At 45.3% G+C, this 15,325-nt stretch overlaps 1 protein-coding gene across 2 annotated transcripts in view; it reads left to right on the top strand.

The window, feature by feature from the left end:
* The window catches only part of LOC148074644 (G protein-activated inward rectifier potassium channel 4-like), a 61,724-nt gene that overhangs the window by 28,400 nt on the left and 17,999 nt on the right, over positions 1 to 15,325 (top strand). The window contains exon 2 of one of the 2 annotated variants that reach the window (XM_087795734.1): positions 2,509 to 2,591. In XM_087795734.1, the coding sequence (XP_087651860.1) occupies positions 2,529 to 2,591 (63 nt within the window). In that variant the 5' untranslated portion in view covers positions 2,509 to 2,528. Of the gene's footprint in view, positions 1 to 2,483; positions 2,592 to 15,325 lie in introns of those variants that run through there. The other variant, XM_087795735.1, reaches the window with a different exon arrangement.

Below are 15,325 nucleotides of genomic sequence, written 5' to 3' on the forward strand. Positions count from 1 at the left end.
GGTGTCGTTTATTTTCCCTCGACGCAGGAAACCTTGTCAATGAAATCAACCATTTCCTGCTGAGCACCATGACCTCAGACACAATGGACTTCACGTGGAGTTAGAAGATTAGGATGTTTACACCTCAGAGTCAGGGAACGATAATCGATCTCAGAGTCGTCTGGTTGTTTTCTGTTCCCTTTACTTTCAACTTCGCCTTTTTTATACATTTTTATACTTTTATTCCATTTGCTTGTAAGCTTTGAAATTGATTTCGTCCCAAACCTTTTCTCCTCCTCGATCTGGGATGACACTTTTTAAAGAGCTTGTATGGATCGTGGAAACACAGAAAGTGAAATGAAGTCGATCAATAACTTCATCAGGAGAACCAATCATAGCCCAGTATGTGCGTCTTCTCTCCTAAATATTGTTTATTGACTTCTACTTCATCTCCTGGTGGTTTCTACTGTTACTCAGCGCTCGTGGGATGTACTTTTATTGTCCTGTTTTGTTCCGAGGAAAGAGGAACGAGTCTGAGGAAGAGTAACAGCCGAGTCAATAATGTTGCATCCTAAGCATTTAAGTGTGCAGTACATTGTAAATAATACATAGTAATACATTAGTACAATTGAGCCTGAGAAACCTGGTGTTGTATTAGACAAAGACATGTCTCTGGTTCAACACTGTGGAAAACTGACCAAACTGTTTAAACTAAGAAAAATCTCTAAACTCAAGAAAGATGCTGTCACAACGTAATCTGGATTTTATAATCCATGTGTTTGTATCGTTTACACTATTGTAACAGTTTATTTCATGTCTAAACCAGAAGGATGTGTCTCGCCTGCAGTTCATACAAAACTCTGCAGCAAGAATTCTGAGCCGCTCTAGTAGAAGAACTCACATTTCTCCTTCAAACTCTTCACTGGCTGCCAGTTTCTTTCAGGATCATTTTAAAATTCTGGTTCTTACTTTCAGATCTATTCATGGTCAGACCTTCCATCAGTGATCTGATCCAGACTTACACCCCAGCTCGGGCTCTGAGGTCTGTGGATCAGAATCTACTGATGGTTCCTGAACTTCCAGACCAGAGGAGAGAAATCCTTCCAGACTGTTGCTCCTAAGCTTTGAAAGATCTTCCCCTCTCTCTGTGTTTGATGATCTACTGACTCCTTCAAGGAACATCTGTGTTTGATGATCTACTGACTCCTTCAAGAAACATCTGTGTTTGATGATCTACTGACTCCTTCAAGAAACATCTGTGTTTGATGATCTACTGACTCCTTCAAGAAACATCTGTGTTTGATGATCTACTGACTCCTTCAAGAAACATCTGTGTTTGATGATCTACTGACTCCTTCAAGAAACATCTGTGTTTGATGATCTACTGACTCCTTCAAGAAACATCTGTGTTTGATGATCTACTGACTCCTTCAAGAAACATCTGTGTTTGATGATCTACTGACTCCTTCAAGAAACATCTGTGTTTGATGATCTACTGACTCCTTCAAGAAACATCTGTGTTTGATGATCTACTGACTCCTTCAAGAAACATCTGTGTTTGATGATCTACTGACTCCTTCAAGAAACATCTCTGTGTTTGATGATCTACTGACTCCTTCAAGAAACATCTGTGTTTGATGATCTACTGACTCCTTCAAGAAACATCAGTGTTTGATGATCTACTGACTCCTTCAAGAAACATCAGTGTTTGATGATCTACTGACTCCTTCAAGAAACATCTGTGTTTGATGATCTACTGACTCCTTCAAGACATTCTTATTTAAGCTTTTTCTTCACTTTCTTGTTTTTGCTGTGTTTGTCTCTATGTTGTCTTGATCGTTTAAAGTATATATTTTAAATGTGCATTGTTTTGATCGTTAAAGCTCTTTGTAAGAGAGAGATGCTTTATAAATAATTACTTACTTACTTACAGTAAGTTCATAGAAACTTGTTTTTATTCCCATTCACTGGAATCTAATGATCTGTATTGAATTCACTCTTGAATATTCTTTGGCTGCTTTCGCCAGAATTCATCCATCTGTAGAATATTTATTTAATGATGAAGACAAATAAAATAAATGCATGTTTTCTAGCAATGGAATCATTTCAATGAATTGACTTGGTTTTAACAGTTTGTGGTTGGACTTTTAAGCAATGGGACGTCAGAAAATGCTTCCGTGTTGTAACGAAGTAAATCAGTTTCACCGGCGAGTGGACGATGATGGTTACGATGATGGATTAAACCTCACGACTCTCCAAGTCTCCGTTTTTTTGCAGGAAATTGCCCTTTAGAAGTGAACGATCAAACCCCCCTCACTGGTTTCAATGTGTCCTCATTACGGCAGCTGACAATTATTGACATATTGACAAATTGAAACAATTTAAATGACAAGTGAAACACAACAACGTTGTTAGTATAGACTTAACAAGCAACATGTACAGAGGTTGTGGATCCGTTAGTAGCTTGTGATGATGAGAGACCTTGTCGTCTCTTCCAGGGAAATTAATGTTTTGTTGTGTTTGTTTTAGGTGTTGAGCTTCAGCTGAGGATGGCAGGAGATTCTCGAATCCTCATGGACCACAACATGGAAATAGGAGTCACACCTGCACAGGTACGCTATAAAATCGGCTTTAAATTGAAGATAAAATAAGTGACATGTAATCAAGACAGCCTCAGATGAGACCAAGATGAGAACAAGACCAGAAAAAGACGATTTTACGACAAGACCAAGAGAAGGTCAAGAAGTGTCTAAAAGAAGACAAGACAAGACAAGACAAGACAAGACAAGACAAGACCCAGACTGAGACGAGACGAGACGAGACGAGACCAAGACGAGACCAAGACGAGACCAAGACAAGACAAGACAAGACCAAGATCAAGATCAAGACAAGACCAAGACCAAGACCAAGACCAAGACCAAGACCAAGACCAAGATGAGAACAAGACCAGAAAAAGACGATTATACGACAAGACCAAGAGAAGGTCAAGAAGTGTCTAAAAGAAGACAAGACAAGACAAGACAAGACAAGACAAGACAAGACAAGACAAGACAAGACAAGACAAGACAAGACAAGACAAGACAAGACCCAGACTGAGACGAGACGAGACGAGACGAGACGAGACCAAGACGAGACCAAGACAAGACAAGACAAGACCAAGATCAAGATCAAGACAAGACCAAGACCAAGACCAAGACCAAGACCAAGACCAAGACCAAGACCAAGACCAAGACAAGACCAAGACCAAGACCAAGACCAAGACCAAGACCAAGACCAAGACCAAGACAAGACCAAGACAAGAAAAGACCAAGACCAAGACCAAGACCAAGACCAAGACGAGACCAAGACAAGACAAGACAAGACAAGACCAAGATCAAGACAAGACCAAGACCAAGACCAAGACCAAGACCAAGACAAGACCAAGACAAGACCAAGACAAGATCAAGACAAGACCAAGACCAAGACAGGTCAAGAAAAGACAAGAAAAGACAAGAAAAGACAAGAAAAGACAAGAAAAGACAAGAAAAAGACAAGAAAAAGACAAGACCAAGACAAGACCAAGACAGAGACCAAGACAAAGATGGGACAAGGACAAAAACAAGTGCCCAAGTCTCCAAGTGTCCAAAGATGTGTCCAGTGTCCAAAAGAAGACAAGACCAAGACAAGACTAAGACAAGAACAAGACTAGAACAAGACAAGACTAAGACTAGACACACATAATGAACACAATAACTTGCCTTAATACAAGAACTTAAGTATCATGTTTCAATCGCTTTAAACACATTCTATGCCATCAATAGTGTCGGCTGTAAGCAGACGCACCAACGTTTCTTCCACGTTGAATTTCATGGTGAAATACTCACATTCTACTATGTTTTGAGACCACTATAGAGGCTTGAGACCTGGCTGGACAGAGACAAGATAAAAACAATAGACCAAGATAGACCAAGATCGTGGACCTAAAAAAAACCAAGACCACGCATGAGTTTTCTAGACGACAAAGCCAGCTCGGAGAACCACGGAACGAAAATGTATTATGAAAAAAACATTGACTTATGACTAGCGTTCAATGATTCAGAGTCACTGAATTAATAAAGCATGTTGTTGGCAACAGTTCACGCCTGAACATGAAGAGTGAATGTTCTACGCTCTAATGATCCGATCAATAGTTTTACGAGCCAATCAATGTGTTCTGTTTATCGACCGCATCGAGCTTGTTTTCTTGTAGATATGATGGAATCAATTTTAATGTTAAATATCTTATCAGAAATAGGCTTAGAAACTGTTTTTGATGTTTTGTACGGAGAATAAAAATAATTGTCATCACATCCTTCATCTGGTCTTAAGTTCAGAACTAGTTTTAACAATAAGTAAGTAAGTAAGTAGTAGTTAGTAGTAAGTAGGTAATATTTGTAGAGCGCTTTTGCAGACCAGGGTCACAAAGCGCTTAAACAATCAAAACAATACTCAATGAAATTAATACTTAAAAGATCAATAAGCTGTAGTGAAAATGTTGGCAACGAAAATGTACGCATTCATCTTTGCTCTTTTGAGGCTTTAAGTGTTGCAGTACGTTTTGAAACTAATTGTAAAAGTGACTGTGTTTCGCTGATACACCATTAAATATAAAAATAATAATAATTGTTATCAGGCATGAACTGTTTCATCGTCAACATGACTACGAAATGTGCGATTGTTGTGTTGGGAGATAGATGTGTGTATTTGTGTAGTACTAATAAATATATTTCTTAAATCATGTTATAATTCAAGCCTATTTTGCTGTAAATTATTTTGTTACTGTTTGACTTCCCGTCGTCTTACGGCCTCATGTCAGCAGACGAAGAGGTCAACGATATCAGAAGAAGACTTCTATGTAAAAGAGCCTCTGATCCACCTGTCAGGGGTCGGAACCTCTTGGAACTTCATCTATTCCTCGGTCGAGCGACTCTAGTTAATCACTTCTTCATCGGACTCTTACGCCGCTCGTGCACGTCCAGAGAAGCTCAATAAAGGAGCGAACAAACACGTAGCTTGCGCTCCCATGAAGACGACTAATGCATTTTTTTTTCTTCCACCACCCAAGGGAAGTGTATCGACCACGGAGAGCAAAGATTGGGTGTCTGTGCGCGTGACAGCTTAATCCATCACTCAATTAGTCCCGAGCGTGGAAATGTACTGCGTCAGTTTTTTTATTTGTCAAACCGTGTTCGACCTATTTGCTTCGATTTGAAACTGATAATTGATGGACATGATCCGATTCAAGTCATGGTTTCGTTGTTTTATGTTTAAGTTGCACAATAGAAATAGTACTTACAGGATTCCGTTGTAGGTGCAATTTTGTCCCCCCAACAATATCGTCCCCCCTACAATATCGTCCCCCCTACAATAACATCCCCCCTACAATATCGTCCCCCCTACAATATCGTCCCCCCTACAATATCGTCCCCCCTACAATAACATCCCCCCTACAATATCGTCCCCCCTACAATATCGTCCCCCCTACAATATCGTCCCCCCTACAATAACATCCCCCCTACAATATCGTCCCCCCTACAATATCGTCCCCCCTACAATAACATCCCCCCTACAATATCGTCCCCCCTACAATATCGTCCCCCCTACAATATCGTCCCCCCTACAATAACATCCCCCCTACAATATCGTCCCCCCTACAATATCGTCCCCCCTACAATAAGATCCCCCCTACAATATCGGTCCCCCCTACAATTTCGTCCCCCCTACAATATCGTCACCCCTACAATATCGTCCCCCCTACAATAACATCCCCCCTACAATATCGTCCCCCCTACAATATCGTCCCCCCTACAATATCGTCCCCCTACTTCCTACGTGATGACGTCACTCGCTGCATATGTGAACGTCTCTTAAAAATATTTTAATGGGTTAAAGAAACGTCAACAGAATGTTTACATGATACTTTTTACCTCATAAAACATTTATATTGACAAGAAGACGATCTTCGTCAACATAATCACTTTCTTTCATTTCCTGGTCTGACGATCATGTGACTTTGACGCCAACAGGAAGTTCCCGCGCTACATGTGACGAAGCCGCTGATTGGCTGAAGCTGTTTTACTAATAATAACGCACAACTGTACAATACAATACAAACATTCGAGTTCTGAAATAATTAGCATATGTACATTTAATAGTTGATTTAAATCGGGGGAAAAAAATCGAAATGAAAACTAAATAATTACTGAGGTGTTTATGATTCGAACTACAGACAGTTAGAATGAGTTATTGAAAGTGGAATATTCTAACAATTTTGTTATTTGAAAAGCGAATTATTTCGGAACTTGAATGTTTGTATTTCCTTGTACAGTTGTGCGTTATTATTAGTAAAACAGCTTCAGCCAATCAGCAGCTTCGTCACATGTAACGCGGACACTTCCTGTTGGCGTCAAAGTCACATGATCGTCAGACCAGGAAATGAAAGAAAGTGATTATGTTGACGAAGATCGTCTTCTTGTCAATATAAATGTTTTATCTGGTAAAGAAGTATCATGTAAACGTTCTGTTGACGTTTCTTTAACACATACAAATATTTTAAAGAGACGTTCGCATATGCAGCGAGTGACGTCATCACGTAGGAAGTGGGGGACGATATTGTAAGGGGGACGATATTGTAGGGGGGACGATATTGTAGGGGAGACGATATTGTAGGGGGGACGATATTGTAGGGGAGACGATATTGTAGGGGGGACGATATTGTAGGGGAGACGATATTGTAGGGGAGACGATATTGTAGGGGGGACGATATTGTAGGGGGGACGATATTGTAGGGGAGACGATATTGTAGGGGGGACGATATTGTAGGGGGACGATATTGTAGGGGGGACGATATTGTAGGGGGGACGATATTGTAGGGGAGACGATATTGTAGGGGGGACGATATTGTAGGGGGGACGATATTGTAGGGGGGACGATATTGTAGGGGGGACGATATTGTAGGGGGGACGATATTGTAGGGGAGACGATATTGTAGGGGGGACGATATTGTAGGGGAGACGATATTGTAGGGGGGACGATATTGTAGGGGGGACGATATTGTAGGGGGGACGATATTGTAGGGGGGACGATATTGTAGGGGGGACGATATTGTAGGGGGGACGATATTGTAAGGGGGACGATATTGTAGGGGGGACGATATTGTAGGGGAGACGATATTGTAGGGGGGGCGATATTGTAGGGGAGACGATATTGTAGGGGGGACGATATTGTAGGGGGACGATATTGTAGGGGGGACGATATTGTAGGGGGGACGATATTGTAGCTACACCGTCACCAAATAAAGATCTTTTTCCTTCATTTCTAGATTATTTTTCCACACGTCATGATATTGTAGGAATCAATCCAGCGAATCCTGTCACCAGCTGGTCAGCGAGCGTCACGAGGGACTTCTTGAAATGCACTGTCATCAAGTCGCTAATTGCAGAGCAGGTCAATACGCATTGTCTTTCCATCCTTCTCCGTCACATGTTCCTCAAACCAGGATGTCCGTGAATCGATACCAGCAAACCAATCCTCGCAGGAGTGATTGAACCAGCTGGGATTGCACCGACAACCTTCTTTCAATTGTTCATTTCGAATGGAGAGAATGTATATTTCTCTGCCACTTCCCTGTTGATGGAAGCGGATCTTCTCCGTGACGCCGTGGACACCATCACCCATGGAAACGTCCCTGATGATTGACTCGAGACGAGGAGCATCTCAGGTGTTCGACTCCCTGAGGACACGGTGGCAGTTTTCTTCGGGGGCGAAGACAAAGTGCTTTTCAATTGTCACCTCATGGAGCCTTTGCTGCCCGAGCGTCCTTGGAAGGATGTTTGTCCGTCATCTTGCAGGGATAAACCGTCAGGTTCTCAAGTACTTGTGTCAGTGTGTCGGTGGAGATCAGTGCTTGAGAAGGTTAAGGCTGTTTATAGTGAGAGTCGAGAGTAAACCTGAGCAAATCTCTGGTTGTCTGGATTTAGCCTAAAATATGTCAGAGCCAAGATTAAGATTTTCGTTATTTCCATTTTCTGATTATTTTTCTCATTCCCCAAAATAAAATGTAAAACAAAAACCTTAAAAATCTACTTTGTCCATATTTTTCCCACAAATATATTCCTCACATGGTACAAATTATTATACTGTCAAATTTTAAATAAACACAATAAGATGTCATTGCCTTGGTCTTGTATCGGTCGTGCTTTGTCTCGTCTTTGCCTCTACTCTGTCTTGTCTCTGCCTTGTATCTTTCTTGTCTCTGCCTCGTATCGTTCTTGTCTCTCCCTCGTATCTTTCTTGTCTCTGCCTCGTATCGTTCTTGTCTCTGCCTCGTATCGTTCTTGTCTCTGCCTCGTATCAGTCTTGTCTCTGACTTGTATCGGTCTTGTCTCTTCCTTGTATCGTTCTTGTATCGTTCTTGTCTCCGCCTCGTATCGTTCTTGTCTCCGCCTCGTATCGTTCTTGTCTCTGCCTCGTATCTTTCTTGTCTCCGCCTCGTATCGTTCTTGTCTCTGCCTCGTATCTTTCTTGTCTCTGCCTCGTATCAGACTTGTCTCTGCCTTGTATCGGTCTTGTCTCTTCCTCATATCGTTCTTGTATCGTTCTTGTCTCTGCCTCGTATCTTTCTTGTCTCTGCCTCGTATTAGTCTTGTCTCTGCCTTGTATCGGTCTTGTCGCTTCCTCGTATCGTTCTTGTATAGTTCTTGTCTCTGCCTCGTATCTTTCTTGTCTCTGCCTCGTATCGTTCTTGTCTCTGCCTCGTATCTTTCTTGTCTCTGCCTCGTATCAGTCTTGTCTCTGCCTTGTATCGGTCTTGTCTCTTCCTTGTATCGTTATTGTATCGGTCTTGTCTCTTCCTTGTATCATTCTTGTATCGTTCTTGTCTCCGCCTCGTATCGTTCTTGTCTCTGCCTCGTATCTTTCTTGTCTCTGCCTCGTATCGTTCTTGTCTCTGCCTCGTATCGTTCTTGTCTCTGCCTCGTATCTTTCTTGTCTCTGCCTCGTATCAGTCTTGTCTCTGCCTCGTATCGTTCTTGTCTCTGCCTCGTATCAGTCTTGTCTCTGACTTGTATCGGTCTTGTCTCTTCCTTGTATCGTTCTTGTATCGTTCTTGTCTCCGCCTCGTATCGTTCTTGTCTCCGCCTCGTATCGTTCTTGTCTCTGCCTCGTATCTTTCTTGTCTCCGCCTCGTATCGTTCTTGTCTCTGCCTCGTATCTTTCTTGTCTCTGCCTCGTATCAGACTTGTCTCTGCCTTGTATCGGTCTTGTCTCTTCCTCATATCGTTCTTGTATCGTTCTTGTCTCTGCCTCGTATCTTTCTTGTCTCTGCCTCGTATCAGTCTTGTCTCTGCCTTGTATCGGTCTTGTCGCTTACTCGTATCGTTCTTGTATCGTTCTTGTCTCTGCCTCGTATCTTTCTTGTCTCTGCCTCGTATCGTTCTTGTCTCTGCCTCATATCTTTCTTGTCTCTGCCTCATATCGGTCTTGTCTCTGCCTTGTATCGGTCTTGTCTCTTCCTTGTATCGTTATTGTATCGGTCTTGTCTCTTCCTCGTATCATTCTTGTATCGTTCTTGTCTCCGCCTCGTATCGTTCTTGTCTCTGCCTCGTATCTTTCTTGTCTCTGCCTCGTATCTTTCTTGTCTCTGCCTCGTATCAGTCTTGTCTCTGCCTTGTATCGGTCTTGTCTCTTCCTCATATCGTTCTTGTATCGTTCTTGTCTCTGCCTCGTATCTTTCTTGTCTCTGCCTCGTATCAGTCTTGTCTCTGCCTTGTATCGGTCTTGTCTCTTCCTCGTATCGTTCTTGTATCGGTCTTGTCTCTTCCTCGTATCGTTCTTGTATCGTTCTTGTCTCTTCCTCATATCGTTCTTGTATCGGTCTTGTCTCTTCCTCGTATCGTTCTTGTATCGGTCTTGTCTCTTCCTCGTATCGTTCTTGTATCGTTCTTGTCTCTGCCTTGTATCGTTCTTGTCTCTGGCTTGTATCGTTCTTGTCTCTGCCTTGTATCGGTCTTGTCTCTGCCTTGTTTCAGTCTTGTCTCTGCCTCGTATCTTTCTTGTCTTCGCCTCATATCGTTCTTGTATCGTTCTTGTCTCTGGCTTGTATCGTTCTTGTCTTCGCCTCATATCGTTCACGATTGTTCTTGTCTCTTCCATGTATCGTTCCTGGCTCTGCCTTGTATCGTTTATTTCTCTGCCTCGTATCAGTCTTGTCTGTTCTTCGTATTGTTCATTTCTCTGCCTTGTAACGGTCTAGTCTCGATCTTGTATTTGTCTCGTATCCGTTTTGTCTCTGCTTCGTTTTAGGTCTCGTATCATTGTTGTCTCTGCCTTGTATTGGTCTCGTATCAGTCTTGTATTGGTCTTGTCTCACAGCAAGATGGTGGGGGGGGGGTGTGTATGTATGTTCTCCCCATGTTTGCGAATGTTACTTCACTTAGTGGTGGTGTCCCCTGCATCTTACCCAACGAAACTGGGATAATTCCTGTTCCATAACAGAAAAAGGGTCAGAAATTCAATTAAATGTTACTTAAACATTTGATTTTTATTTATCTTTTTGAGAATTTCCATCAAATATTCGCGTCTTTTCCTTCTTTCCTTCCGTCTTCAAACTTGAAGGCCCCTCATATCAGTTTTAAGTGTCTGTCTCTCTGTACATGTGTCTCACCAGATCTTATTGACATACAAACTGCTTGAAATTCCTTTAAAAATTCAAGGGGAAAGAGAGGCAGTGCCTTATTTTGAAAGAAAATCTATCACATTTTGATCAACTGTGTTGTAGACACTAAGGAAGGGAGATTCTCAGAATTCTGAGCATTTAGTTAATCCTAAGCAGGCAAATTTATACCATATTTAATACTTGTTTTAGCTGATTTCAGAAATTGCATTTGATTCGGCTTTAATCCTTTTTGTGAATTATATGTCATTTCTATTGATTGATCTATTCTGTTTATACTATATTGCACCATTTTTAACTTATTCATTTTTATATTTATACTTTTTATATATACATTCACTCTGCTGTGTGTTTAACGGTTGCCAAGCAACGCAATTACATTGCCAGTTTCACTGCTGTGTTTTCTGTGCAATGACAATAAAAGAAAATCTAAAGTCTAAAAAAAAAAGCTACAATTTAAGGCAAAGGGTTGAGTGTTCGTGACAAGAAACACATTAGAACGTGAAAGAATGTCTTCGATCAATCACCTGTACGCCTCCCTCGATACAAGCCTGGGAAGAATCCCAGATTTAAGGGCCACATCGTTGGTGGCCTCAGGTGGACCAGGGATCATGAGGAAGAGGTGGACGGGCGGGGACGGAGAGGTGGACGGAGAGGTTGACGGAGAGGTGGACGGAGAGGTGGACGGAGAGGTAGACGGAGAGGTGGACGGAGAGGTGGACGGAGAGGTGGACGGAGAGGTTGACGGAGAGGTGGACGGAGAGGTTGACGGAGAGGTGGACGGAGAGGTGGACAAAGAGGTGGACGGAGAGGTGGACGGAGAGGTGGACGGAGAGGTGGACGGAGAGGTGGACGGAGAGGTTGACGGAGAGGTGGACGGAGAGGTTGACGGAGAGGTGGACGGAGAGGTGGAAGGAGAGGTAGAAGGAGAGGTAGAAGGAGAGGTAGAAGGAGAGGTAGAAGGAGAGGTGGACGGAGAGGTGGACGGAGAGGTGGACGGAGAGGTGGACGGAGAGGTGGACGGAGAGGTGGACGGAGAGGTGGACGGAGAGGTGGACGGAGAGGTGGACGGAGAGGTTGACGGAGAGGTGGACGGAGAGGTGGACGGAGAGGTAGACGGAGAGGTGGACGGAGAGGTGGACGGAGAGGTGGACGGAGAGGTTGACGGAGAGGTGGACGGAGAGGTTGACGGAGAGGTGGACGGAGAGGTGGACAAAGAGGTGGACGGAGAGGTGGACGGAGAGGTGGACGGAGAGGTGGACGGAGAGGTGGACGGAGAGGTTGACGGAGAGGTGGACGGAGAGGTGGACGGAGAGGTGGACGGAGAGGTGGAAGGAGAGGTAGAAGGAGAGGTAGAAGGAGAGGTAGAAGGAGAGGTAGAAGGAGAGGTGGACGGAGAGGTGGACGGAGAGGTGGACGGAGAGGTGGACGGAGAGGTGGACGGAGAGGTGGACGGAGAGGTGGACGGAGAGGTGGAAGGAGAGGTAGAAGGAGAGGTAGAAGGAGAGGTAGAAGGAGAGGTTGAAGGAGAGGTTGAAGGAGAGGTAGAAGGAGAGGTAGAAGGAGAGGTTGAAGGAGAGGTTGAAGGAGAGGTAGAAGGAGAGGTAGAAGGAGAGGTTGACAGAGAGGTGGACGGAGAGGTGGACGGAGAGGTGGACGGAGAGGTGGACGGAGAGGTGGAAGGAGAGGTAGAAGGAGAGGTAGAAGGAGAGGTAGAAGGAGAGGTTGAAGGAGAGGTTGAAGGAGAGGTAGAAGGAGAGGTAGAAGGAGAGGTAGAAGGAGAGGTTGACGGAGAGGTGGATGGAGAGGTGGACGGAGAGGTGGACGGAAGAGGTGGAAGGAGAGGTAGAAGTAGAGGTAGAAGGAGAGGTAGAAGGAGAGGTAGAAGGAGAGGTTGAAGGAGAGGTTGAAGGAGAGGTAGAAGGAGAGGTAGAAGGAGAGGTAGAAGGAGAGGTTGAAGGAGAGGTAGAAGGAGAGGTTGACAGAGAGGTGGATGGAGAGGTGGAAGGAGAGGTGGAAGGAGAGGTTGAAGGAGAGGTAGAAGGAGAGGTAGAAGGAGAGGTTGAAGGAGAGGTGGACGGAGAGGTGGAAGGAGAGGTTGAAGGAGAGGTAGAAGGAGAGGTTGACGGAGAGGTTGACGGAGAGGTGGACGGAGAGGTGGACGGAGAGGTTGGCGGAGAGGTTGACGGAGAGGTTGAAGGAGAGGTTGACGGAGAGGTGGACGGAGAGGTGGAAGGAGAGGTAGAAGGAGAGGTTGAAGGAGAGGTAGAAGGAGAGGTTGAAGGAGAGGTTGACAGAGAGGTTGACGGAGAGGTTGAAGGAGAGGTAGAAGGAGAGGTTGAAGGAGAGGTTGATGGAGAGGTGGAAGGAGAGGTAGAAGGAGAGGTAGAAGGAGAGGTTGAAGGAGAGGTAGAAGGAGAGGTTGAAGGAGAGGTTGACAGAGAGGTAGAAGGAGAGTTTGAAGGAGAGGTAGAAGGAGAGGTAGAAGGAGAGGTTGAAGGAGAGGTAGAAGGAGAGGTAGAAGGAGAGGTTGACGGAGAGGTGGAAGGAGAGGTGGACGGAGAGGTGGACGGAGAGGTTGACGGAGAGGTTGACGGAGAGGTTGAAGGAGAGGTGGACGGAAAGGTAGAAGGAGAGGTTGAAGGAGAGGTAGAAGGAGAGGTAGAAGGAGAGGTTGACGGAGAGGTGGAAGGAGATGTAGAAGGAGAGGTCGAAGGAGAGGTTGACGGAGAGGTGGAAGGAGAGGTAGAAGGAGAGGTTGAAGGAGAGGTTGACAGAGAGGTAGAAGGAGAGGTAGAAGGAGAGGTAGAAGGAGAGGTTGAAGGAGAGGTAGAAGGAGAGGTAGAAGGAGAGGTTGACGGAGAGGTGGAAGGAGAGGTGGACGGAGAGGTGGACGGAGAGGTTGACGGAGAGGTTGACGGAGAGGTTGAAGGAGAGGTAGAAGGAGAGGTAGAAGGAGAGGTTGAAGGAGAGGTAGAAGGAGAGGTTGAAGGAGAGGTAGAAGGAGAGGTAGAAGGAGAGGTTGACGGAGAGGTGGAAGGAGAGGTAGAAGGAGAGGTAGAAGGAGAGGTTGAAGGAGAGGTAGAAGGAGAGGTAGAAGGAGAGGTTGACGGAGAGGTGGAAGGAGAGGTGGACGGAGAGGTAGAAGGAGAGGTAGAAGGAGAGGTTGACGGAGAGGTGGAAGGAGAGTTGGATGGAGAGGTGGACGGAGAGGTGGACGGAGAGGTTGACGGAGAGGTGGAAGGAGAGGTGGACGGAGAGGTGGACGGAGAGGTTGACGGAGAGGTTGAAGGAGAGGTTGAAGGAGAGGTAGAAGGAGAGGTTGAAGGAGAGGTAGAAGGAGAGGTAGAAGGAGAGGTTGACGGAGAGGTGGAAGGAGAGGTAGAAGGAGAGGTAGAAGGAGAGGTTGAAGGAGAGGTAGAAGGAGAGGTTGACAGAGAAGTGGAAGGAGAGGTGGACGGAGAGGTTGAAGGAGAGGTGGACGGAGAGGTAGAAGGAGAGGTTGAAGGAGAGGTAGAAGGAGAGGTTGACGGAGAGGTGGAAGGAGAGGTAGAAGGAGAGGTAGAAGGAGAGGTAGAAGGAGAGGTAGAAGGAGAGGTTGACGGAGAGGTGGAAGGAGAGGTGGACGGAGAGGTGGACGGAGAGGTTGACGGAGAGGTTGACGGAGAGGTTGAAGGAGAGGTAGAAGGAGAGGTTGACGGAGAGGTGGAAGGAGAGGTGGACGGAGAGGTGGACGGAGAGGTTGACGGAGAGGTTGACGGAGAGGTTGAAGGAGAGGTGGACGGAGAGGTAGAAGGAGAGGTGGACGGAGAGGTAGAAGGAGAGGTTGAAGGAGAGGTAGAAGGAGAGGTAGAAGGAGAGGTAGAAGGAGAGGTAGAAGGAGAGGTAGAAGGAGAGGTTGAAGGAGAGGTAGAAGGAGAGGTTGAAGGAGAGGTAGAAGGAGAGGTAGAAGGAGAGGTGGAAGGAGAGGTAGAAGGAGAGGTTGACGGAGAGGTAGAAGGAGGTAGAAGGAGAGGTAGAAGGAGAGGTTGAAGGAGAGGTAGAAGGAGAGGTAGAAGGAGAGGTAGAAGGAGAGGTAGAAGGAGAGGTAGAAGGAGAGGTAGAAGGAGAGGTAGAAGGAGAGGTTGAAGGAGAGGTAGAAGGAGAGGTAGAAGGAGAGGTAGAAGGAGAGGTAGAAGGAGAGGTAGAAGGAGAGGTTGAAGGAGAGGTAGAAGGAGAGGTAGAAGGAGAGGTAGAAGGAGAGGTAGAAGGAGAGGTGGAAGGAGAGGTTGATGGAGAGGTAGAAGGAGAGGTGGAAGGAGAGGTAGAAGGAGAGGTTGACGGAGAGGTAGAAGGAGAGGTGGAAGGAGAGGTTGATGGAGAGGTAGAAGGAGAGGTAGAAGGAGAGGTAGAAGGAGAGGTAGAAGGAGAGGTAGAAGGAGAGGTTGACGGAGCACAGCTGCTGTGACAGATCGTCCTCCTGGATCGAGGCCAACAGAATCTCGGGCGCCTGGTGTTATTTTCTGCTCTTACACCGTTGGTGTCTCACAAATATATAGTCTTACCTGCAATGTCACCGGCTTTTCATTGGATTTCCTTCCCCTCGGGCGAGACCAGTTCTGCAGAGGCGGCCAGTTTCAGTGAAATAAAATGGAAAGTTAAGTCCTTTGTTACAAA

Source organism: Callionymus lyra, chromosome 7 (assembly GCF_982586985.1).
Source record: "Callionymus lyra chromosome 7, fCalLyr1.hap1.1, whole genome shotgun sequence".
Taxonomy (NCBI): Eukaryota; Metazoa; Chordata; class Actinopteri; order Syngnathiformes; family Callionymidae; genus Callionymus; species Callionymus lyra.